General features: G+C 33.7%; 2 protein-coding genes across 3 annotated transcripts; one reads left to right on the top strand and one right to left on the bottom strand.

The window, feature by feature from the left end:
• Nucleotides 1-1692: 1692 nt before the first annotated feature.
• On the top strand, nucleotides 1693-23296 carry LOC120328273 (endothelin-converting enzyme-like 1). Of its 2 annotated transcripts, none has more exons than XM_039394710.2 (18): nucleotides 1693-3180; nucleotides 3414-3619; nucleotides 6675-6911; nucleotides 7524-7586; nucleotides 7999-8121; nucleotides 8383-8469; nucleotides 13337-13464; nucleotides 15693-15804; nucleotides 16775-16885; nucleotides 17261-17359; nucleotides 17636-17713; nucleotides 18186-18289; nucleotides 18600-18710; nucleotides 19357-19424; nucleotides 20026-20174; nucleotides 21427-21492; nucleotides 21878-22062; nucleotides 22328-23296. In XM_039394710.2, the coding sequence occupies exons 1-18, from the start codon at nucleotides 1728-1730 to the stop codon at nucleotides 22425-22427; spliced, it is 3480 nt and encodes a 1159-aa protein (XP_039250644.2). In that variant the 5' UTR covers nucleotides 1693-1727; the 3' UTR covers nucleotides 22428-23296. The 2 variants fall into 2 exon arrangements, with proteins under 2 accessions (XP_039250644.2, XP_039250645.2); XM_039394711.2 differs by having other exon boundaries at nucleotides 20050-20174.
• Nucleotides 22670-26621, bottom strand: LOC120328432 (uncharacterized). The gene is made up of 5 exons (XM_039394915.2): nucleotides 26372-26621; nucleotides 26045-26180; nucleotides 25810-25955; nucleotides 25283-25337; nucleotides 22670-24905 (listed from the first exon to the last, which is right to left on the bottom strand). The coding sequence occupies exons 1-5, from the start codon at nucleotides 26454-26456 to the stop codon at nucleotides 24626-24628; spliced, it is 702 nt and encodes a 233-aa protein (XP_039250849.2). The 5' UTR covers nucleotides 26457-26621; the 3' UTR covers nucleotides 22670-24625.
• Nucleotides 26622-27611: the final 990 nt, after the last annotated feature.

The following is a 27611-nucleotide window of genomic DNA, read 5'->3' on the forward strand; positions in this document are numbered from 1 at the left end:
TTAGGAATAGGGTTTACTGAATTGTAAAATAAGATTACATGCATAGCAATAAAGATTTGCAAAATTTAATTTTGTCTCTCTTATTTAATCTATCTCAAGATGATCTGCGTAGTAGATAAAATTGAAAATTAGTTATTTTCAGCTGGGATTTGTTATTTGCAGATTGAGAGGCACTGTGCAACGCAGTATTGCGCAGAAAAATTATCATTTTTTCTCATATATATCGGTATGAATTATCAAAATTGAGATAGCTATTGGTGTCCGCAATTAAAACTGTCAGCCTAATGTTTAACTTAGTTAGTTCAAAGTTATGATATCTATGATTTGATAGAAAGCGGCGAATCCGAAATGCTTGAATTTGTAGACGATGTTTTGCAATATTCCTCGAGTTATTACAATTTACTCAAATAGCGAATAATCTTTGCCGCGTACGCACACTTTGTTGATTTTTGTGGTGATTAAATTATTTGTGTTTTTATTTGTTTGGTATTATAATGATTCTGAAATGTAGGTTATCCAACTTATTATTTTCATTGTATAAAAATGGGTCACTGAAAATATATGGAGTGTGCCTGTTTATGGTCATTTTTTTGTTTGCACAAGTGGGAAAATCGTTCCGCCTTCGTTTTGCTATGCCCTGGGTATATTTTTGCTTGGTTCGTAGTGAAATATCATTGGTAGAATAGCAGGACAATGACGAATTGCCAAACAACGTTCGTGCGAGCAATGAGCCAGAATTCGGATACTGATCAGTACTTTTCATAATCATTTCATTGAATTATACCGATGACAAAATTCACCAATGCTAATGAGAATAGCTCTTCGAGTATGCTAGTCCCAGTTTGTAATATTTAGAATCACTGTTTCTCGGAAGAATCATCATAATGGGACTATTTGGTGATATTGAATAAGTCGTACAATGTTCGCCATAATTGGTATTTTCCAGCATCAAATCTTACCTAGATAGGAAAATGTAGGCTATTACATTTTTGTAGAATTGTATTACAGCGAAATATCGTGTTTGTAAGCGTATTTTCAGTGCGGCCTGTTGGTCTCATTAATTGACAGATGCTATTTCATATTGTGCATGTCGAACAATAGTTAAAATTCGGGACTATCATTAGACTAAGTCTATTTCAAGCAATCCCAAGGCTCGTGGCGGATCGATAATAAATCGTGATCGACGCGTGACATAAAGTTAGCGAACTAATTTGTAACGTTTGTACCCAATCTGTCAGTCGGAAAAGTGCAATTTATTTTTTCCCAGGTGTGTTTTCAATTTTCCCTAGAGGCACCGTGGTTTCTGAATCTCTAAAGAAAAAATAAAGTTCGACTGAGAAAAACATATCAGCTATCTAGTTAATTATGAGATTGTTTCAACGCCGTGCATAGTCTAATGCGTGTTTTGCGGGAGAAATTATTCATTCATAAAATGCATGCACGAAATGAATTTCGTAGTCAGTATATAGATTACTATTTTGATATGATTTCGAAGATCATCTAGCAGAGATATATTCGAAATACAACATTTGTAGTATCAATTTGAAAGCTTCTAGTAAAGCTCATAAAGGAGGCATGTTGAGCATGCAGTTGGAATAAAATTATAGTTTGTATTATGCCTTAACTTAGAGTTAATTAATCGGTCAAGATAGTGGCCCAGCAAATTATTTTGTTTATATATATAATAAATATTTTCCAGATTTTGTCAAAATAAAAAAATCTTTAAAATGTCGAGCGGAGCGGTGAATATGCGAACTTTTAATGCCGGAAACGCTCGTATGTATTCAGATCCCAGAGTTTTGAGCAATGTTTCGCGGATATCTGATGATCACTCGAAATATCATCAAGAATCAACTTCATTTGCTGCACAATCCAAGGGTGGTATATCGAATAATCGTATGGCGATGAATAACGTCAATTACGAACAATCTTATCCGATTCAGTCATCGTTTAAAAGTCCTGAAAAATCAAATGCCAAACGTAAAGTCTCCGGTGAGAACATACCCTCGACCCAGCCTAAACAAACTTGCAGCACATTTCGACCTTCGACTACAAGAAAATCAGGTGTCATTAGAATAGATGCTCGCGGATATTCAGATGGTACTGATTCAGAAGTGCCAGTAACAGCCATGACACTGCCGAGAGCAATGAATCCAATAACCAGCTATTCAAACACTACGAGCACTATGACCCAAAAGCAGTCAACAGCACCCGGATATATTCAGCGAAATGCGAGCAAGACTTCACTTTACGCTCCATCGTCCATTTGTCACATGATCGCGACAACAACTCCGCCTCCGACTACTTCAATAGCTTTGAATGATCTTCCGTCTCCGCCTCCGACAGCATGCACCAATGGAATGAGCAGTCCGGCTTTACGAAGGCAGCATTCAACAAACAGTTTCGGAGTTCAGGGAACCTATGAATATACATCTGCAGGGAATACCGGTACAATGCGGAGATCACAGCCAACCTCTTCCGACGATCCTGCATATGCATCTAGTTATTCTGACAGGCCAACATTACTTTACCCTGGACACGCTAAACAGCAGAATACAGCATCGATTGAGGGTTCAACAAGAAGTCAAGAAGACTGCAAGCGCGAAAACGATTTTAATACTAATATAACAGCCGGTGAAAAAGAGATCAACCTTACGAACGGAGCTTCACAACATGTAACTTTTGCCCCAGCGCAGTATTCGGACCCGAAAAAACTAAAAAAGTCATCTAGTTCTGAAGGAAAACCGGTCAGATCTAATTCTGGCACGAAAATCAAAGACGCCGCAACATACAAATATTTATCAAAGTCTAGTAAGAATGCGGGTCAACGAGATGAAAAACGAAAAAGCAGACGATTAGACCGAAAGTCACTTTGGTGCATGATAATAATGCTTTTAATTCTTCTGTTCGCTGCCATTGTGTTTTTGATATATTTCGCATCAAATTACAGCAAATTAAGAGCTGTCTCTGTAACATATACCAGCGGGAATGAATTTGCACAGGTATCAACAACTACCGAATTTCCAACATTCTCTGTCCAAACTCGACGAACAAAATCGACGACAACACCTTCTCCAACGCTGGCATCTGTGAACGATAAATTTTGCTTTACTGAGGAATGCATCCAGTCGGCAAGCACTGTTTTAATTAAGATGAATAAATCTGCAGATCCGTGTGTAGGTGGGTCTAACACAAAACTTAGTTGACTTCGAAATTATGAACAGAATTTTATGTAACCATGTATTAATTAAATAGACATAAAATAAATTTAATGTATAGATATATACTACAATGTTCAATAATGAATCCGATGATCATGCGATAGAAACATTTTTCTTTGTAATACTTCTCAGACGAACTATTATATAAATCAAGTTTTTATCATTTTGATAATGACTGTTTCTTTTTACCAGATTTTTACGAGTACTCGTGCGGAGGTTGGATAAGCAATAACTACATGCCCGCCGACAAGAGCAATTATGGTGTGGTGTCCGAGATCACTACATCAAACGAAAGACAGTTGTATGAAGCGTTAGTAAAGTCTGACGAAAACAATGAACTTGAGACAGACCTTCGTGGGCGAAATCCCCGGCAGAACATCACCAAGGCGGAAATGAAGGTGGGACAACATACTACTTACTATACGTATACTAATTTATATTACATTACATATATTTAACTTAGTTACTGAAAATCTGGCTTTCTGTCCATTCGAAAATGTTGTCAAAACTTAAATGTAAAGAGTGGTATTAAACGAAATGAGCAATTGAAACACATTGTCAAAGCATGACTTTGACCCTCTCCAGATTTTGTAGCTTATGTGCTAACGCGATTTTTGCCTTTTTATGCTTTGCTGCTTAATTCGAGCTTGCTTGACGTACAGAAAATTTTACAAAAATGATAGGCCGTTAAAAGCAGTATCTAAGAAAATAAAGTTTTGAAAGATCGGGCCAATTCTTTCAATTACAAACGTGCTTGTCGAGGAAATCTACAATTTAATTAGCAGAGAATATAACAATGCCAGACGTTTAGTATTCGGCACTTTTAGTTATGTATATATATACTGTGGGTAAGATTCCTTGATAATGATAACTGTATTAAAAATCTGTTATGGTACCCGCTTCACAGCCACACGCGCTCCTGTGAAAACGAAATCAGAAGGAAAAACATTTTCCGACATTGAGACAAATAAGTTTGTTTACGCGTTGGTGTAATTATCCACTGACGCGTTTACTTCCAGTGGAATATATTCTTATAACTTGATCACGTTCTTTCCTAACCACGACCACACGTACAAGATCAGATGACTCCATCATTGGCGCCGCTCAATTACATCAATCGTATCATGATTTAAGATGTTGGGAAGTTTCCATCAAACAAAAAGTATTGTTTTTAAGCATTTCCTAACAAACTTGTGGTTTTAATTCACGCAACTCGTGAACCCGAATTATTTATCCGAAACCTGTCTTCAAAACCTTTGACATATATGCCCAATACAATCGAGCCCTCTGCGCTGACAGTGACCGCGACGAAAAGCAAACAAGTTTAATATATTTCCTCGATTACGTCTTTAAGCCAACTTAGGTATTTAATCTCAAAAGAAATTGTTTTCTCACCATGTTCAATGTTGATATTTCCTGAAAGCAACGTTTCTGACTAGAACGTGAACTTTTTACATCAATAATCAATATTTTCTAAAAGTTTATTATAAGCTGATTTTATGTCTAGCATGGACTATATGTATATGTCGCGCTCTAATAATTATTGTACAAAATATGGGTAATACGTAACTTGTAGTTAATTTCATATCTTGTGAGTTTGTGCGATGCCTAACTTCATGTTGTGACGATCTCAAGATCTTACGCAACGCAGTTTTTAATCGAAATTTTATCGGTTTTAAAATAACATATAACATGAAAATAAGAGACTCAATTCACTTATAAATATACCTATTCATCTATGATGAAAACGTGGTCAAAATATATGGAATTCAGAAATCCCCAAACTAGTTTAAAACACATCGAAAAGCCGTGCTGTAGAAACTATTGATTTCGATCAGTGGGAGTCTGTCTCTCTCTTACTTAGTTTATCGGCATTTAATTTTTTTTTTTTTTCAGGAGTAAATGTGTAATCGAGATGACGGAAAGCAAAAATAACCAAAAATCAAATTCTGATATAGTTTTTTATTTCTGTCAAATATGTAAATAGTTCCTACTGCAAGTCATTTTTTGCAAATTCTTATTTGAGTCGCCTACCTTGTCATGATGCTAAACGCATTATGGAAATATGAAAATGTATACAACAATTTTTATGTTGTTTTTATTTCTTTTGCTGTCGAACGTTCTGAATAAATTGATTGGGTTCCATTACATTTGAACCCACGACAATTGCACCTATAGAAAAAAAAATTGTTTTACGGATATTTGAACCCATACTAACCCTAACCCATGGATTTTAGCATTCGCATATAGATTGAACCCGCGGATATACACATGGGTTCAAATGTACGGTCACCATTTTATTGAATAGAATATCAAAGAAGATGTACAATTTAGATCTCATTTTATCACTTGTTATATATCTTCTGTAGTACAGAAACTGGAATTCCACCCATTTTCACAAAAAAATATCTAGCACGTCTTGGCTAAACTGGGCAGTTCATTTAAAGCCAAAGAGCAGTATTCCTATTTGTGAGGTTCTGTAACTAATGGTGAACACAATTGGGAATTAATATTAGGCTGCATATATCGTTGAAGGTGGATTCAGGGATACTCAGGCTCAGATATTAGTGCTTTTATTTGTACTTTCATTTCGACGTAACTCTTTCTCAGGAACTACTGCCGCATGGAGATATTTCGACTGTCTTATATTCTTACCGTATTGCGAGAGTTTTCAATTTATTTTCCGCATGCATGTTGCGTCAAAGTTGAAACGTCATTCTCAATTGATTAAAATATGCATCAAGGTCATCCGAGCGTGAAATCGGGGGTAGAATTATGATGTTATTAACTTTTCTGCTTGGAAATATCATTACACGGACTTAGGGAAATGTTTATACGTCTGCACGTACGAGGTTCCCTAATCCTGACGCGAGCTGTTTTTTTTTGCTGGAATGACAGAGAAAAACAATGACTCATAACTTGTTGCGAGTGATTTTAATATGCCTATCCAACTAAGAATAAATATCAGATTATTTTTGAGTCAAAAAATAACTTGAGTGTGTATGAACATTCTAGTATATACTAATATGCTTTACGAAAATTTTCCACGTTCGCTACAGACTATGTCTAGTAGATAAGATATTGGATGAACCAATGAAATTTGAATAATGTTGCGTCATCTTGAAAAAGCAGATTTACTGGAAACAAATTTGCGAAAAAAATTGTTATATTTTGAACAGCTGCTAATCTCGAAATTAGGCATTTTGCAACATTTTAAAACCGCTGTTTTGTGGCATTTTGCTATCTGCTATTATCTACAAATAGGGCATCTGAATAGGGCATTGCAACCATTGTTTCTGAGTATATATAGCGATCGGACTAATTGGGAAATGATTAAAAACTACTTCATGATTAAAAACGTTTCGAATGGATTGTTTTCAAGTATACAGAGGATCGAAAACTTGTCCCCCCGATCGGTATTTTAAGAATTTAATTTAATTTCTTATTTTTTAGGCAAAAGCCTTTTTCAAGTCTTGTCTCAACCTTGCATTTATCAATGCCTTGGGAGCTCAACCGATGCTAGACATGATATCAAAAATGGGAGGATGGGATGCACTCGGAACCTGGGACGCGACGACGTGGAATTTGGACGAATTATTGTACGTCATACAAGGCGAACAAAGCATCAGCGTCTTCTTTTCAATGAGCATTCAACCGGATGATGCAAATGAGACGAGAAATATTCTGAGGGTATTTCTATGTAGCCACTTTATGTGTTGCATTACTTACTTTCCAATGTATTGAAAAGATGAATCATCGGAATGGAATCGAACTTTTGGCGATTAATTAGTTTTGGTCACACGCATAAAAAGAACAACCCTATTATTCCCGAGGCTATGGAGCATTATACCACTTGGCCATCGAGCCATAGTCTGATGGCAGGCTTATGAAGCCACGAAAATGCCAGACCTATGCTAATCCATACCCCCCACATTAATTGGACTTTATATGAACAAATAAGGCAACTGCTTGCCCCAATAAATCAAGTTTACATGTTAATATAGCTTAGTTTGAATTCAGCAGATTTGAATAATTTAGATTATTGTATGAACCAAAAGTTCTTTGAAATTTGACGAACAAAAAGAAAGTAGAAAAAATTCGTTTGGTTACAATTCTGCCAAGACAGTAAACTTGCTTAAATAACTTTACTTATATGCTTTCACTAAAGGTTTTCACGTACACGATTTTTATCCATTCATCATTTAAACTCACGGCACAATACTCCAGATGTTTCTTCCGAGTTTGGTTATGAGTGAACTCCCGCAATTCACAAAATACTAACAGATAAATATATAATTTCAGCTGGACGCAGATGGCATAACGATACCAGACGCAGATTTCTACGTATACGATGAAATTCAAACGGTAAGCTTGTATTTTATAAAAAGCATTTTAATTCAGCTTCATATTAGCAAGTGTACTTATGATCTTAGGTATATGTCTTGATATATAATTTATCATTTTCTGCACAAATGAGGGAAGTGAAATCTACATTGCAAACGTGATGCTATCCCTCCCTAACACAAAGAAAACATTTGACCGTCAATGCCGAATTCGTTTACTATACTCACTTAGTTCCGCGTTACAAGATTGTTCAAAATCCGTAAACGAATTAATTTCATCAAGCCATCGACATACAAATCAATCCCCCAGCATGCAGTTGTTCACATAACCGCATGGTTCAGTCCTTTAATTTCTTTAATATTTTAATATTATATACACATATCAATTATCATAGTAGTAATAACGGCTGATGCTTTCTTACATATGTTTATAGGGTGTTCATGAGGTGGTTCCTGCTTACAAACAACTGATACGACGTCTTCTTACACTGCTGGGTGCAACTGATGTAGAAAAAATTGTCAATGACATATATACATTCGAGAAAAAATTGGCAAAGGTATACGAGACTGCCAAATTCGACATTTTGTTTTACAGAAAGGAAGTTGACGGATGATTACAATTAATTTATTTCAACTTGCAAGTATTGCATCACCTAGTTATTTCGTTTCGACCTCTCTAGCGAACAAAAATAATATTTTATAAATCATATTTGCAATATTAAGCTGGTCAACAAGAAATGTTCTCCGACATGTTTAATGCCTTTTTTATGCTAAATATTCTTTGAAATATATTATTGTATTCGATTTTCTTATTCAAGATAATAGCAGTTGAAACAATATCGTCTCAACTTGATGGATCTGTCAATCTTGTTACCATCAGAGAACTCAGGGAATTGTGTCCAGAGGTATATATTGATTTAATTTTTTTATTTTTTTACGACTCGTAAACCGCAAAATACGAAAAGAAAAATCGCTTGAAAAATTTCTCAAAATCTAGTGAATTTATTGAAAAATCATGCTTTATCGGTATCGGTTACATTATTTTTAATTGCAATAACATCATCAAACTCTTTTTAGTTATTCACGAAATCAAAATTATTTTGGAAAAATTGCTTGAAAACGGAAACATTTGATACAAAATGTCGTATGTATTTGAATGTTCTAATCATTAGAATTCTTGCGACATGAATTTATTGAGGTAGTTTATGAACGGCTGGACTATATTTATACGTTTTGTATGATAGGGTGGCAATGTCATACTTAATAAGTTTAGTATTGAGTTCTAGTTTAAGTTTGAATGAAATATTTTAAATTTAAGTCAGCTCTGATACCACATCGATTTCAAAAATGCAATTGCTTCGCTTCAGAAATTTAAACAGACATTTAAAATATTACATGCATATGGTCTGATAAATATCGTTAGACAAAAATTATTTCTTCTTCCTTTCTAAAATTACAATTTATTTCTGTTCATTCGATTACAAGAATATACTGGGTGCTTTGTTCGGACTGCGTGTATTATTGACCTTACCCAAAATAGAAAGTAGAATTTTTGTCGAATAAATAACCTTTCAATCAGGATTTTTAATATTAACTAGAATCCTGGATTATGGATCAGATTCAATCAATAGCCAATTTGATTTACGTAGCGCTGTTAGCTGTCAGAAGATGACACTTGGATGGTTACGTCGAACGTGATCAAACTTTATGTCAATCTCAAGGCTACAAGAAATATTACAGCTAGGCGGGTGTCCGTATACGTCTTTACATGACCTGCTTCCTGTCTTCTGATATAGGATTGCAACGTTGATAAATTTATGATATTTTTGTTGCGTTTCACACGCCAGTGGTCATTCTGAAATTTGACTATGAGTTGTTTCACTTCGGACTGATTCTTGTGTCTTCAATTCAAATGAACATTATTGATAATTATCATCGAAAAATGTGTGTGTACTATGTGGTGTGGTAAAATAAAAATCATAATTGGCCAACTGCGGTTATGACCAACATTTTTGTGTCCGTCATTCGGATAATACCACAACAGACAACGGATCAGTCGATACGCAGAATATAAGATCATAATTTTTTGGAAGCAAGATGAAATTTCAATTTGTTCAACCAAACCAAAACAACGTGCAACGCGCTGCGAATCGCACATTGTACTAAGCATATGTGGTATATATCGTAATGTATATATGATAGTATAATGTGGTCTTAGATGCTGTAAATTACATGCACTGTGTGCTGTACGGCATACAATCAACGGCGCTCCAGAAGTATGTGTACCAATATAAAGGTGACTAACTTTGTTCGCTTATTTTACATCAAAATGTGTAAACAGACTGAAACCTATGGGCAGAGGGATATTCACTTAGCTAACACAGACAGTCTCCGAACTCGTAATAGAACTAAAATAAGGAAAATCGGAATACAATTATGGCCTAACCCTAACCTGGTACACATACTTCGGGAGTACTTAATCGACAATATTGGGTTGTCAAAGGCGACGGTAGCCTAACAATATGACCTTAAAATGATTCATGCTGGCCAACGGGAAATTATGCAGGCGGTGCGCTTTAGATGCGTGTGTAGCCGATTGTACTCCCGGGACTTGAATAGAATACCTTCGACTCACTTAAAAACTGATTAGTGATAAATCGGCTAATTTCAGAACACCCATCTGCACCGATTATCCCACTGTTCTCCCTGAAGTGCCATAATTGATCATAAATCAAGTTAGTGTTGTAATATGACAATATCATCTTGTTTGCGTGGTGCTTGTTTACTCTAAAAGCTTCCCATCACCATTTTAATAGTAAAAACAGAGGCTAAGTATTCTACTTACACAAAAGTGTAATATTTATTTTTTCTACGGGCTATTGATGATCGTCCATAGTTTAATATGCAAATCAATTTATCGTACTGGCTGAAAATAATTCATAGTGTCTCAATGTTTTTGTTACAGTTTGTGACAGCCGTACGATTGCAATCTTGTGCTTGTTGTAACATTATATCCAGTTATTCAAACATAAGAAATGAACTTTGCCTTCCCAATTGTTTTGTTTAAAACAGGTAACATGCCACAAAATTTATGCGCTGATGAGTCGTACCTAAATACTGCATACACACGTAAATTATGGTGTTTCTATTTCAAGATCCAATTTAAACAACACTCGCATATTTACTTCAGCGTTTTTTCTATATTAGCTTTAAAAAGACAAGGTAGGCGATAGCTTGCAACTGTTTATCAATTTATTTATTTATTTCTGGCGTGTAAATTTACATATGTAATGTCAGAAACTTAGAGGTAATGTGACAAGTGCCTCCGAGTAGATTTTTAAAAAATAACAGTTTGTCAATTCTGGAATTAGAAACAAATTGAGTCGTTATTATTACAATCTTAAAACATAAATAACGCTAATAAAGTCATTTACCATAATTTTGCTCATATGACATTACAGCCCGATAGTCGTCGATTCCAACATATTTATTAACGCCATTTTAGGTGAATTTTATGCGTTGCATATCACTTTAAACACCTCAATTCAGTTCAATTTTCTCAATTGTAATGTCGATTTAATACCTAATATTTCTAAATAATATGGAATATTTTTAAAATAGTATTCATCACAGCGAAATATTTTTCTACGTCAAAAAAATAAAAAATCGCCAAATAAAATTGAAATGAGCGAAGAGTATATGAACATATGATAGATACGTGTAAAAATACTTCTAAACGCCAATATATTTTATTCAATATATATCCTCTGTCTTTTTCTTATTCAATAAAATCATAATATAAATTATGAAGTTCCAAAGGGCAACCTGTCAATTTCTTTAAAAGCAGCGAAAGGAGATGCGATAAATAATACAAAAATTAACAAATTTCTCTGACAAGAAGCAAATGGCAAAAGAGAAAGAGGAAAGCTAAATAAATGATATCACCTACAATTAAGCCTTTAATCCATATCGACGAAAAATAATTGACGTCCGTTGGTCTCATTAGTATCGACTCGCGCCGTGAGGCCAACAGATTTTGAGTGACTAACTCAATTTTGTAATCAAATAAACTGTTGTGGATAATGTGGCTCGATGTTTTGCAAAGAGATAAAAACTTTTACTGAAAAAAAAAAGTTGGGTTGAAGTTTTAAAAAATGTTTTTTCTAGACTTTACAGAATAATGGATCAAAAAAAAAAATTTACTTTTGTTGATCTAGCAAACATCCAAATTTATATATGCGTGTTTTGAGGTATTTTTAAGCAGACTACACATATATATATATATATGAATTGAGATAGGATAGGTATATGGGACGTGCTTTGAGACAATTTACAAATAATGCGCTTTAAAAATATGATTCTTTTTGCAGTTTTAGGTGGAGGTTGCGTCTTTTAATTTCGTTTAAATTTAAAATGGATTTTCTAATTTTCCATTGGTGTTATTGATTGAACTGTATTTATTTCTTTTTCAGTTAATCCAAAAACTGATTGAAAATCCGAATTTTTAAAGTTTTTTTTTCTTCATCTATCAATAGTTGCAAAAAGAACAAATCCGATTATCGACTTTTGTGCATTGCAGATTGTGAATATTACATTGTGTCAACTTTGTTTTTAATATCACTCTATAATGTCATCGGTCGTTTCTTGGCATTGCCGTAATGCCAAGAAGGGAAGGTCAAAAAGTAGTTATGTGCAACGAATATAGTTCTGTATTTCATTATTTATATATATAGCGATTTTAGTACCACTGGGTAAAATTTGTTAACAATGCTTGTTGCGAGGTTTTTATTTGAACTAGAAACAAATGCCTTCCAGAATCCGCGGTTACACTAATTTACTCGTTTTCATACTAAAATAGCTTTAAAATGCTAGTTCGTGCTAATAAAGACGTGGGCAAGAAAAAGACCACTTAATTATAGAATACACATTCGGGATTCAAAAATATAAAGTATAGCATATTTTCCTTGCGTGATAATGTCAGTGTAGAAACGAATAGAACAAAACAGGAAACGAAAGTTGTGAAATGAAACATCACTATTATTTCCGTGCTATGCATAAAAGAATAACTATAACCAATTAAACAAAAATAAATTACATTACATACTCGTCGAAATCCATCTGCTGCGAAAGTCGCTGTCATCTGACGGACATCTTGACATCTGAATGAAACGATCCGCACGATACTGCACAACATTGTTGATTAGTAATTTGCCATCATGTACGTAATTGTCTAATAATGCGCCCTTCGATTGATAATGATTATAATTTGATTATGATTATAGTAAAACAAATATAGGCTTTATTTACTCAAATGGAATTCAAATACTGAATTATACTTCGACTCACTTATACATTATTACGCAACCACTACTCAACGAAAGTTGGAGATTAGGTTAGACTTAACAAGTGACAAAGTGATCAGTCGAAACATTGCCTCTACGCTTGAGATACGCAAGGTCAAACAGGTCGAGGAGCAAAATCTTGGTTTGTATGTATACGCTTATATGCTTTGTCTCAGGTTGGGGCAACTATTTGAAAAATATTTAGCCGTTTCAAATCACGTAAGAATCTTGTAAGCTGTCAAATCGAAGCGTTTCCAGTATTCTTCCAAATTCTTGTGGTTGCATATTGATTTGTGTAATTTATATGATAATGCACAAACCTTTATTCAGTGTAAATCAATATCTTTGAAATATTGAAATTTGCATTCAAATAACGGCATGTCTGTTGTATTTACATAATGTTAAAGCAATGTCTATAATTTTGATTTAGATTGACTGGTATCGTTTACTACAGAGGATAATTACTAAGAAATCATTGACTTATGATACACAAGTTTTGGTGGATTCGAAAAACTATATGTCTAACTTGTCTACATTGATGTCGGCGACAAAGCCCAAGTAAGTGAATATCGATATTATACCAATGGCATTAAAGCAGATTTTATTTTTCCTGTCAAATTTCACGATATATATCTGTTAACTTCATTCATCAGAATGGACGTTAAATTTATTTTGATGCTTATATTTCCAGGTTTGTCCATGGGACATATTTTTCTGTCCCATCCCATAGAAATTCAAACCTTTCCCATCCCATGGGATTCCCATTGGAAATAATTTCCAATAAAAAATGCTAAATTTAGGTTTAGCGTCTACTGAATAGGACTACATGTACAAAGGGGCGTACAAAACAAAGAAATTTATTGACTTTGTTAACTTTAAAAATTGGGAAATATCATATAACTAACAAGAGAGATATGCTCAAATATATGGACACGGGGTCCATAACGAAATTTTTGGCCACCAATTTCGCAAAAAACATACGATATTCGGAACGAACCTGAACAGCCACGGTAACTTACCAGTACCTGTATCAGGGCACCAGTAACAGTGCGCGGACTTCCTAGCTTTTCTATGTCCTGTGAAAATGATCTATTCTACATGATCTAGATTTTAAAACCGTGTTTCCATGAGTAAAAAATAATAAAGCAAAATTTCGGATGAAATATCAGATCTCATAGCATTCATAGAAAATTTAGGAATAAATGAAAGTAATAGTTTAGGAGAAAGGCGATTTTTTCATGTCGATAAAAAAATTCGGGTCCCACGTGTCCCATGAGAAATACAAATGTGTGCTGTCCCATCCCATTTCCCATGGACAGCCTGTATATTTCACAAAATACAAAGTAATGGTGTTTTAACAATAAACTAGTATAAGAAACATGATTGACTATATCAACGATAAACTAGTAGGGATGGGAGGAGTCCGGATTGGGCGAATCTGAGTAAAAGTCCAATAACTCGATTCGGATTCGTTAATTTGGCCCGCCTGGCGTTAATGAGAAATTTTTAGATGTCAATATTGGTTTTAGCTACGGTACTGTACGTCGTAGTGATTGCTAAAAATTGTGTTGCACTACCCATGCGATTGGTAGAACAGTTGCTCCTAATCTGCTGTTCTCATAGTAACCTATTTCTGGTAGTAATCGAGATCTTCAGTAACTAACAAAAATTCTTATTCTGGGAGGTATTTAAATAAATTTCTACTTAAAGAAGGAATGATTTTATTAACCGCAATATTTTGGTATATTAGTTTTAGGGCGTTCTAAATTTTCTCTTGGCCTGTGTGTAAAATTAGAGAGCGTTTTGTATACGCTGCGTTTTTTAACACGATTTAAAGAAAAACTTACTGTTAATAAGGTGAGAGTAAATTAAATGATTTCGTAGACGAATAATGATATTTTTCGATTCTGGATAGAGTGATACTGACTCCCATCTGCTTGACATAAAATCACGCAATCGCGGAACTTAAATTTCCTATTCGAGATTCCGCGTGATATAAAATCCTTGGTTATAACAGTTACAGTATTCAGTCACAAAATTAATATTTGTATTACACTAAACAATATTGTTGTTTGGGTTTTGAGAGAAGTTGCATAATGTTTGTTCTATTGAATCCAACGGTACACGGTATTCAAAAAGCAATGGGATTGCAATTCCTATATTTGATACACCATGTTGTTTCGGAATATTCAATGAAAGCTCTAATCAGCATTCACTAAAATGCTGTTGAACCAACACACTGAATAATATTGTTGGTTTATTGTTGGCTATGGTTCGTGTTTATTTTAGTGAATTTGCATATATATTTTCCTATTGGATTCAGTCGAACGTGTGTATATAACAGAAATAGGTAGTGTGATACGCGTCACGCAAGAGGTTGAGAAAATCTTCATTCTGATTGACGGGCGATAGCGTCGAAAGAAGTGAACAATACCTGACCAAATATTGTTACGCACTACAGATGTAAACGTACACAGTGAAGGCGTCAATTACTAAACAATAGAATTGAATCCTTGAACTCGTTTAAAAGATACAGGCTTGATATCAAATCCAAGTTCTCGAAATATAAGAATTCGTCTGGAATCCAAATCTCGGCTAATCCCTGGAAAATCATAGCTGAGCCCCGTCTCTCTCTCTCTCTCTCTCTTTCTTTAAATTTCAATGCTGATTTTTACGTTTAATTTTTGTGAAAACCAAAGATCAACTTTAACAAAGAATTCCCCACTTAACGAAATGTCGCGGATAACTTATATTTATTAATAAACTTATATTTATTTCTAACATAGAACACTTCATAACTACATGATGTGGAGATCTGTTGTGACAAAGGCGAACTTCTTGTCAACGCCATTTCGAAAGGCGATGTTGGAATTTTCAACTGCTCTGCTTGGACCCAGGGTAAGTTGGTCAAAATATCAGTACTGTATCAATAATGGTCAAGAGCCAGTTCTAAGTGGCGAGACATGTCAAAAAATACAAGTTTTATTTGTAGTACTGCCAAACAAAATATTAAAGAAAATGGTTTGTTTGAAGCTTGGCTGAAATGATACGATACATTAAAATTGAACTTTTGTAGGACTGCGTAAATAAAAATATTTTATATGGTTTTCTAAAAATCAGTTGAAATAGTGAACTAGATACTGGATGGCGTGGGTACATAGTCCACCAACAAATTTAATAATCTGGTTTTAAACGTTATGGCGGACCTAAAATACCCCTTTTATTATACCGCGCACTCATTAATTCACATGTCACAGATAAAAAGGGATTGCACTATTAATACAATCTTAAGAGTAAAATACTTCTATATGCATTACGAACATAAATCACATATGATCTGTTCATATTTCACAGTTCATTTCAGATTGTATATGAAAAAATCAATTTTGTACTTGTGAAAAATCCAGACTGTGTGCACAGTTATGACATTCGATACTCTTAATCTTTTCTGTAAACACATATTCGTGATATTTTTTGCAAGTTTGTGGTTTTTAGAAATTACACGAAATATTTAAAAGTTTGCGTTTGTTTGCGTTTTGTCTTTTACGCTTGTCCGCTTAAAGAGCAATCCAATTATCTGATATGCAACGTAACCTAAAACGAGGAAATATTGAAAAAGTTGTCTATGATGTACAGTCGTAAACAAAATATCGGGTTGTGATGCATATGTGTATATATATATACATAGTGGGTTTTTTATTACGTTAGTTCAAAAATCATTGATGTGTGATGATGTACAAATTGGTTATATTGTTATAGACTTCGACAGAAAAGATAAAAATGCGATATTGTCATCTGCATATGTAGATTATTGTGCTACAAGTATAATAATATAGCAATAGCCACTGACATGATTTTTATATTGTAGCAAGAGCGCCCTCTGTGGCGGGAATGTCTAGGAAAAGTAAACAAGCACTTTGGAGCAGCAACAGGTGCCATGTTTGTTAGAGAAGCTTTTCCTGTTGAATCAAAACGAAATGTAAGAATATTTTTACTGATATCGTTTTAATGCAATCGTAAGTGAGGAGAAACATAATTCTTTAACCCTAAATTAATTATTTCTAGTTTGTCTTGATTCGTATTCTACTCTACTATCTACTGCAATACCATGTTAGAATGCACATCTTTTTACTTGCTTGCTAACATGGTGTATGGCTTAGATATTTTTTTTATCCACTCATATAAGGGCGGTAATTATTTCATTTTGTTATAACTCATATTCTAAATGTCTTGGGTTAACTTTCTACCAAATGCGCCCGACACAATTATATATTATTACCATTGATGGCACTTTTGATTTTTGATATTTTTATTACATTTGGTTTAATTAACGTACCGATTTCTTTTGATTCAGATTGAAGGAATGGTGAAAAACATAAAAGATGCTTTCAGAAGAAACTTAGGAAATGTAAAATGGATGGACGACAATACCAGGAGAGTTGCAGTTGGCAAGGTCAGTTTAAACTTTTGTTTTGCCGAACTATTTACATGAAACTTTTCATAAATTCCTATCATAAACCTTTTGTATGTATGAGTATTTGGGGTTCTGGATTCTAAAATTATACTCTGAGATTTATAAAGAACTACCGAATTAAATATCGATTGTGTCCACCGTATTACAACCCTATATCTTTGGTAGTGTTTCCGAATTGTGAACGTTTACATAAAAAATAACTTGTTGATGTGCATCATTCTATTCGTTTTATTATTTTAATATAATTCACTCCAGCTCAATGATATGTCTGTTGAAGTTGGTTATCAAGAAGAATTATTGAATGATCCGCAATCGCTGAATAAAGAATATATGGTAAGGCTAGATTTCTTCGGTGTATATATGCTTCCTCTGTAAAAGATGTTGATTGTTTCCATTGAAAATAATAAGGTATTTCGCTCAGAAAGAGAGCCGTGGAGGCGGTCAACTGATAGTACATTTATCACACATTTTATGTGTCTTGTTGTCTTTTTATAATCGCCTATTTTTTATAACCTCAATTATTGGGTGATGTGATGGCTAGTAGATTATTTTTGTATTTATTTCTTTTTAATTCTGTCCTAAATAAATATGCTGGCAATTTTTGCGCGGAGTATAAAAATAGAAATCGAAATTTAGATGTGGGCAAATCTTCAAGTCGTTTCAATGAAACGATTCCGGTATACAATTTAACTATTTGTGTACGAACCACCCCTATATAGGCAACAGAATGAATGCTGTTCTACATGCCGATTGCCATAAATACTCGTTAGAATGCTGTAATTCTAATTTACTTATTACTTTACAGTTTGATGTTGACGAAAATTCATTCTACAAGAATATTCTCAATAGCGTCAGATTTAAAATTTCACAAAGAGTCGACACATTGTTCGCTTCACCAGATGTGAAAGAGTAAGATACATGAATGATAATATCTTTTCGTGATTTTTCCACAATATTATCAATATATTAGTTGTTTTTCTTTTAAAGCAATTCACGAAAAGAGACTATGCAGCCTTCTATTTAGATAAAACAGAAGGGCCTTGAATTTTTTCGAAAATGCAATTCTGAAGCAGCAGTGAAGTAAAAACAAACTTTTCAATAAAACCCGCTCACATATTTTACACAATCCATTAAACCACAACTGTGAAAAAGTTTTTGCTGCTGAGAATTAGTAAACCTTGATCAGAAAACCTAAACTATATTCAATCATTTTCCACAGGTGGAATTTGTCTCCGCAAACAATGAACGCCTATTATTCTCCTGCAATAAATCAAGTATTCTTTCCTGCTGGATTACTACAATCTCCTTTATACAACCCGAAATTTACAGCGTGAGTATATGTATTTTATTCCTTTAAAATTACTTAAGCTATGTTTCGAGCACAAATGCTGACGGGAATATCGAACATTCAATCTAGTTGCAAATAAACTTCCAGTATGCCAAATATACCAAGAAATTATACACATAAAGATTGAGAAAACAGTGTATTAGCAATAAATTCCTTAGAGCAGAGGAAGAGAGCTTTTGCGATAACTGCATTGTTTATTATTGTAATATTTTTGCCGACTAATCGTATAGAACAGGGGTGTGCAACAAGCGGCATGCGGGCCAAACCCGGCCCGCCGAGCCATTTAGTGAGGCCCACTCTGATTTTTCCCCATCAGGCATAAAATCCTGATCCGACAGATTGGGTTTAAAACGGTGCTGGCTTGGGTAAAAATACACAATTAGTCAGTTAAAGGTAGATGCAACTTCTGTCAAAGCTGATGTTAACAATCAATGCAAGAACTCGAAACTTCAAGTGTCCTACCAAAATGATAAATAAATGGAATTTTTCGAAAATTTAATTTTTCGTGGGGTCCAGCTACATGTCTAAAGTTGGTTAGAAGGTATTATCAAATCCAACTTTTCTTATTTTCACCTTCGGCTCCATTCATTCGTATATCAAGATATTGTAACATATATTTTTCATTTAGGGCGTTGAATTATGGGGGAATTGGATCAATGATTGGTCACGAAGTTACACACGGATATGATTCTTTAGGTATGATGATTTCTGTTTTTGATTTAGATAATTATAAATTCTTCAAGACGGATATATATATATATAAAGCCCATACAAACAGAAAATTTGCAATGATTGATTTCGTGTTAGCGTTTCGCATTCCTTTAAATATGCCTTCAGTAATCACAATTAAACTGTTTTGTGATGTCTATACACATAACCATAGTCTGTTTTTATTTGAATGTCAGATTATTGCACAAAAAACTAATTTAGAATATTAGCGTTTTCAGAATCATTTTACAAGCCCCACCAATCTGTGAGCTGTACACTTCCTTTCAAATTGATTCCAAAATGTTATCTTTACTCATACTCCAACTCCAACCCTTGAACACGAAATGAATTTGACACCGCAATGCAACTTTCCACAAACAATCTACTTTTAGGACATTCATACCAGGTTAACTGTGTGTCGAGGAACCCTTTCACGTACACAAATTTCCGGAACCCTAAATTTTAAAATTTATCGAAACAATAGAATTTGTAAATCATACTGAAATTTGTCCAAATAAATTTTTTCTACCTTTGGATGCAAGTTTTACTGCATACCAAGGCGACCAAATTAAAAGACTTGTTATTATAGTGTATGCCCCATACACTCAAACAGGCGAGAAATACGACAGAGGTGGCAAATACAACCCTTGGTGGTCAAAGCCCTCATCAATCCGATACAAACAACGATCTCAATGTCTCATCAACCAATATTCCAAATTTTCGATTGGGGATCTTTACGTGAGTATTGAAGATAAAAGGATGGTGCTTTACTTAATCAGTAGACAGAGTATAGATACTTGATTAGAAATTTTATTATCAGACTACACAATTAAATAAATAATATCTGACATCAAATAGAGCGGGATATTATTCTCATACGTTTGTAAGTCGTAACGCGGGCTGCATTTTTGAAATTAAAATGTGTCTTCAGTTAATTAAGTCAATATTATTGAACGGCAACAGCAGTAAAGATCGAGAAACGCAAAAAAATGATTAAGTAACTAATAGTTTTTGATATAATAAAGTAAATGTGCATTTCTGTGACGTTTTAGCTGACAGAGGTCAGAATAATAATAATAACATGATAAAGGGCTGGATATGTATATTTGAAGTTGACGTCGGTTCGTCATATTTATAGATAAACTTGACCAATCGTTAGTAATAATCGCACGTAGAATATATATGATTTGAACAAATAACCAGCTTTGTCTGGTGTAAGCTTGCACGAACATTAGTGTAGAAAATGCGATTACATGGCTAGTTGAAGAAGCCATTAGTTGATATGAAGCCACGTGGAAACAAGACGTTTAAAAAGTTGCAGTTGAATGTGATGTTTGTCATATCATATTAAGCTTTCAACGACACAACACCGTCATTCCATTCGCGATTTACTTCAGGCGAAAAACGAGTCAAGATTTCCAAAATTTAATATAATTGACGTAGATTTCTCCAACTTATACTAATTCCACCTCTATTATTTAAAACCGTTTTTTTAATTGGATTTTACAACAACACATGAAATATTTGTGCTGTGATTATACGATTTTGACTAATTTCATATAAGCAGTGAAGGTCAAAGGTGAACACCATGAGTGACACTAAAATTCATGTACACAAGAATAATAATTAGATAAATATTGTTGTTGCAAGTTCGTAATCGCACCATACGTTGGAATTGCCCCTAAAAATAACAGAAAATTTCACTACTTTTTACGACAAGCAGAACTATAGTTACATAATGGACTTTCAAGCTTTTTGAATGAGGAACGATGGCACTTGATGACCATTACCGCGCTGATCTGATCACTTAAGTGTTTCTCATCAATAATTTGGTCACTCAAGTTATCATCAACAATAGCCATTTTGCTACAAGTCCATTTTTCTCACTAACAATTTACTTTACTCGTTATGTTATTCCCATCTTGGAAAAGCATTATTGTTCCTGTACTCTCGTTGGATAATGTGATATTTCTTCAACAATTTCATACAGGTCAATGGAGCAAATACACTCAACGAGAATATAGCAGATATCGCTGGGTTGAAAGTCGCGTACATGGTAACTATCGAAACAACTAGTGCGAGAATCCTGATATGTATAAGAACATTTTTCACTTTAAAACTATCTCGATGGTTTCTGACATTTTTATAGAATCGAACTGTTGCCAGCCCATTTTATTGCCAGTGGTGTCTTTGAAAGCCATAAACAAGATAGATGTCATAAAAAAAATATTTTCAACGGTCCCGGTATTAAGCTTAATGGGATATGTACCCTTGCTTTCAAGCAACTTTTGAAATTATCCAAAACCTTTGTGGTATTTTTAGTATAAAAATTACAGCGCTTTTTAAAAACTAAATTTACATTTTTTCACGTGTTGTACAAAACCTTAAAACCCCCAGATTCGTTTCTTTTTTTCATATCACATTTGTAACGTCACATTCAGGCTTACAAGTATTGGTCAGAGACAAATGTAAACAATGAAGAGAACAAAAAGCAATTGCCAGGTCTGGGGCTCACGAACCAACAACTATTTTTTGTTGGATTTGCACAAACTTGGTGTATGAAACGGCTACCTTCTTCTTACCGATTACAATTTTTGCAAGACCAACATGCTCCTGAAAGATTTAGGTAAAGTAGCTCATAACGAAACGTTTTATCCAACCCTATTTATAATCAATAATTTTTTAAATGGGTTGCAATTCTACCATTGATTGCTGCCTCATTCATAATGATTTATTGGGAAACTACAAAACCAGAATTTAGCCTGTTTAACACTCAATATCTGAATTGGATTATGCCTTATTATATATCTACATTTAAAATCTAAAAAAAGTGTTTAAGTGCATTTCAAATATACGATATTTTCTTCTAAACGCGACATATTTCTTTTTAGAGTACTCGGCGGAGTCAGCCAATACAAAGAATTTGCAAAAGCTTTTAATTGTCCAACAAGAACACCAATGAACCCAGATAAAAGATGTCTCGTGTGGTGATCGATAACAATGATGCAATTTCATAACGTTAAATTACTGATTACAACTGAAAATTTGTTGTGATTCACTTTATTACGATATGGAACATGCGTTTCAATTATCAAAATTAAGAGGCATAAAAATCCATCTTATTTGTATTATAGATCCATCCATGCATGATTGTTATTTCCATTTTCCCATTTGCCTTAGCAACTGTACATTCAATGTATGTCCAGAATCTATATACTTTTTAACTGAAAATATTTTTCAATATTAAAGTTATATTTAATTTTGAATATTTCGCCAGTAACAACACAGGTCGTTTTAATACAAATAATAAAAAATTTCAATACATTCGTCATACTAATAACCCTTGGGATATGTGTGAAAGTGAGAAACTCCTAAAAAAATATATGCTCGATTTTAATTCGGTATATCAAAACAGATGACAAATTTAAATTTTTTTTGTTATTGATATTAACCATACATCTTTGACTGAACCTTTTACTGTACTTTGTGTAATTTTATTTTAAATGTTTTATATAATGATCATGTCACAAAGTAAAATTTATTACAAATATATTGTCACAACAGACATGCGATGTCTAAGGTTCGGACTTCTTTGCTTCAGACATGGCAGGCTCACATTTGCGCAATCTATAAACCACACTACGAAGATACACTTTCCAAATATAACAGGTTTATATCACTAACATTCACTACTATAAAATAAATATTTTTGTACTAATGATTAAAAAGGGAATATTTGGGAAATACTCGATCATAAAAAATATTTACAATAACATTTTATCACGTTATACATCCCGTGTTTCCCCGAAAATAAGATCTAGCCTGAATTTTAAAAATTAAAAAAATCCCTCCCTTTAAAATAAGACCTAGTCGATAGCGCAAATTTTTTTTTGGCCTAGTTGATAGCAAGAAAAACCTCTCCTACACGTTTTAAATGAATAATAATCTATGTTTATCAGTTATTTCAAATGAAAACGTGTTATTTATAAGTAAATCGATATCGGTTTTCAAATTTTGTATATAACCGAAAATCTCGTAATTCTCTACTTTGTAATTTTGTTTTTCAAAAATGAAAATAAAAAATACATCCTCCGAAAAAAGCCCTAGTGTTTTTATTTTCGAAAGAAAATTGAAATGAAACCCAATTTTATTTTAGAGGAAACACGGTATAATATACTTCCAAAAGGATAATAAACTAAAAAAATGACTTTAAACGAAACCCGCACTCTATGAACAAGAATGCACACGTGGTATAAGGAAATGAAGGGAAGAAATAGGCATTAATAAAATGTTCCTACTTGTCCTCGACTAATAAAAGAAAACTCTTACGCTATATATTAATATAACTGGTTACCATGAAATGTAAATTTTAAAATATACAGCAATGTAAACATTTTGACATCCTGGACCAGTGGTTCCCAACGTTGATTGACCGGGGGCCAAAATTAGAAGCGAATATTTGCCGGCGGGATTCAGGTCGCGCTCAAGCGCCATGACAAAATTGACAAAAAAAAGAGGCTGCAAGTATGATTTTAGATACACCTAGCATCGCAGTTTGTCACGTAATAAAATTAATAATAAATATATTAGTTGTTAGGTGATAGAATCTCTGACCAATTACAATCCCGACTTTCCACAAGGAAATTGCAAGTGATAGTGATGGCGATTATTGTTATGTTCCTTCAGAACTGGAATAGTTAGCTGGGAAAGAAGACGAATCGAAATTTTGATTATTTTTAATTAGGAAATAAGAACGCTGTCATTTATCCAACCACCGTTTTTAGATTCTAGTTTTCGTTTTTTTATTGACTGCGTATGTAATCCTAATACCGGTATAATTGAATTGATACAAATATACACGTGCTTAAACTGTGATGACGTAACCAATGGCGGTACCTAGAACGCAGAAAGATAAAAACATAAAGTGTTAAACTATTTCACTCAAGTTCGGCGAGTCATATTAAATTGTTACGCGGGCCGTAATTGGCCCGCGGGTCGCGCTTCAGGAACCACTGTTCTAGACAATCTTTAGAAAACTTCATATAATGTTCATGGCAAAATTTACTGTTTTGAAAATGCAATATTTTCATTACAGTTAATTACTCACGATATTATTTATGGTGAAAAATCCTGAGTTATTGATATTCACAGATAAAAAGTATAGTTAAGTATAGTTACTGTTGAAATCATCAGTTTACATCATTAATTGCTCCGCAACCACCATCTTCTATGCGATTAGTAGTTTTCCTGTTATGTTGTTCTTCCTCGCTCTGCTCTTTCGCATTTTGCTGACTTTGCAATTTATGCAATTTGTTGGCATTTTGAGACTTGCCCATTGTCCGCGCTGCAGTGCGATCCTCATGTGGTCGAACAGCGTTTATTCTATGTTTTATACAATAAACTATGGTTCCCACGACGTAGATTAGCATAGATGTCACGAATACCAAGAAGGCAATAACCAGTGGATCACTGTTGAAAAATTTATTTATTAAATATTTTTCGGGATAATTATTATTAACTTGAATAAAAGGATCTTCTGTAGAAATCATCCGCGACCAATACAAATTTGAATGTCCAGCGCAATCTGTATTCCGTGCCCTAACTATAACTAAATAATAACTAATTTTTTACTTTGAGCGATGGCGGGGGTGGTTTTTTTCGGGTTGCTTTCTACAAAGGAAGCGAACATAAATAAAACAAATATCAGCTTCATGAAATTTAAACCGGTTATATTCCGAAACGATCCTTTAAAAATCGAATTGAATGTCGAGGCCTCTAAATCCGGCCCTGACCACCAGTTTGAAGATGTATGTGCCAGATACCTTGTATTAGAATGTATTACATACCTGAATCGATTTCTACTTTCTGTATCTTTTGGCTCTTCTGAAATGCTCGTAGACTCTGAGAAGGAAAATCTTGTTGAAACTTAACAAAGAATTTTAACTGCTATATATTTATTTGTACGTGTGTAGGTATAAATTTCGTCGGTTATCTGTCTCATCTTCGCCAGGTTTAAATTCCAAGTAAAAATATTGTTATTATATATATAATTTTAATGATATACAATTGAACATCTATTAAAACGTTTGCAGCGAAGTAAATAGGTTCAATTTGGATCAAGAAAATCTTGTCACTGTGAGAATCTAAATCATCATTCTCATTCACTTTTCAACATAGAGTATTCAGTTTGTTACGGAGTGGATATCACAGTTATGAAAATTACATTCATTAATATTTTCCAATCTCGAACTTGGAATATCGTGGCCAGTGGTCAATAGCACAAATATATATATATATATATATATTCTCATGTTACAGGAACGGAGTAGGCTTCGTCTTTTTATAACTATAAAGCAGAATAAAAATACTGAACCTGTGATCGGAGTTGTTCCCATTGGTGAGACAGTTGTATACCCGCAAATAGAATTTATTTCGTCCGATTGGTCCTCACAGCTGACAATGTCGTTGCAGAGATTTTTCTCTTTAAAACAGTAAGATCTATCTCTGCAAGCGTATTGCCTAAAATAATTAAAAACGGAAGTGTGTTTTATAAGTAGAAAATCGTTTTTGTCCAATAATGTCATATTTTAATAAAAATTAATACGCACTGTGGCGGGCAACCTCTGTCACTTATTATTGGCGTCCACCCGTACAAATTTTCATCAATGTTATTGAAGTCCACTGATCCTTCTTCTCGTTTGCTAGCTCGACTGTTCTGCCGCTTGACACGATTCAATGATAAGCCTTGAATAACACGAAATGAGAGTGTATTTACATGCAAACAGTATAGTAATTACGATTTAATATACACTCATCTACGAGAGTTAGCTATTCAGACTACATTACTAAAAACACGATTAAGAGCACTAACCATATCTAATATACAACATAAGTACTTATTTGTTATAAGTACTAAATTGATAAATATATATTACCTGAAGTAACGAGCATCAAATCCGAGATAACAAAATACAAAAGCGTAAACGCTATAAATGTTGTTGTCTTTGCTTCTTGACTCATCGTAGTGAAGATGCAATACGTTGTTTTAAATAAGATCCAGCTGTATTGAAATTACTGTTTTGCTACTCCGTATTTACACAAGTTCTTTTGGTGCTTTGTGTTTGGATTGAGTGTTTATCAGACTTGGATAAGAATTTAACTCTTAAGTGAAACGAATAAACAATCAAGAGCAATTAGACATTCGTTCGAATTTTTGTTTACTCGACTATTATGTACAATACCGGTCATTATGACAAGAAGATTTCAGCTAAAGGATTTGGTACATAAAATTTCAAAATACTTCCTTTACGAATATTTTTTCAAACTTTTCATGAATTTGACAAAATCTGTATTATCACACATACCTTCAAGATTGTTACTTTAGCGACGCTGGTGATAGTGATTAAAAGGTATTTCATGTAGGTGTACAAAACCAAAAATTATAAGCACTTCCATGGTATGATTTTTGAGTAATGCTTTCCGTGATTTAATAATATTTCATTCTAGCTCCGTATGTAACTTCATATTGAACACTACCCTAACAGATAAGAAAACACTTCTGTTGATTGAAATGACATTCCTTAATTTTTTTATTGAAGTTAAGTATACTAAATGCATATTTGCTGGGTGATTTGTTTTTTTATTGTTATTACAATTTCATTTTTAGCTACCTTGATGTGTACAAACCTTAATGTTGTAAATGTTTCAACTCAAGGGTAATTGACTCGTCATTTTTCTCGTTCGCGTGTGAATCAAAGTTAATATTTCTCTATTAAAATTGTCCACCCAAAGTAGAATTTAAACCTGAAATCAGCCACAAAGTGACATGCAATACGATCATTGGTATAGCCTCAAATATTTCCAGTGCATCTATTCTAACACGTTGATGACTTGATATAATTTTATTTGTTCGCTCAATTCAAACGTATGCACAAAGCCGAGTAATATGCAATAACAAAACTAACTATCCCAGACAAAAATGTTTTGTTATGGTGATAAGTTGGCGCTTTTGTAATATAATCTACAAAAATCAATCCATATGATTGACAAATATTCGAATACATTAATTGAAATTGATCGCCAATTTTCTGCACCAAATCGGTAGCAGTAGACAGGGACAAAAACAATGCGTAACATTTGTTATAAACATTCTATCTATTGCATACGTGAATATAC

The sequence above is a fragment of the Styela clava genome, chromosome 7, assembly GCF_964204865.1.
Source record: "Styela clava chromosome 7, kaStyClav1.hap1.2, whole genome shotgun sequence".
Classification (NCBI taxonomy): Eukaryota; Metazoa; Chordata; class Ascidiacea; order Stolidobranchia; family Styelidae; genus Styela; species Styela clava.

What these genes read in the sequence shown, in the direction of transcription:
- LOC120328273 (XM_039394710.2), top strand. Translation starts at nt 1,728, where the DNA reads ATGTCGAGCGGAGCGGTGAATATGCGAACTTTTAATGCCGGAAACGCT. An exon ending in TCACCAAGGCGGAAATGAAG is followed by an intron (nt 3,620 to 6,674) that starts GTGGGACAACAT and finishes CTTATTTTTTAG; the next exon opens with GCAAAAGCCTTTTTCAAGTC. An exon ending in TACAACCCGAAATTTACAGC is followed by an intron (nt 18,711 to 19,356) that starts GTGAGTATATGT and finishes TTTTTCATTTAG; the next exon opens with GGCGTTGAATTATGGGGGAA.
- LOC120328432 (XM_039394915.2), bottom strand. Translation starts at nt 26,456, where the DNA reads ATGAGTCAAGAAGCAAAGACAACAACATTTATAGCGTTTACGCTTTTG. An exon ending in TTTGATGCTCGTTACTTCAG is followed by an intron (nt 26,181 to 26,371) that starts GTAATATATATT and finishes GTGTTATTCAAG; the next exon opens with GCTTATCATTGAATCGTGTC. An exon ending in GACAGAGGTTGCCCGCCACA is followed by an intron (nt 25,956 to 26,044) that starts GTGCGTATTAAT and finishes TAATTATTTTAG; the next exon opens with GCAATACGCTTGCAGAGATA.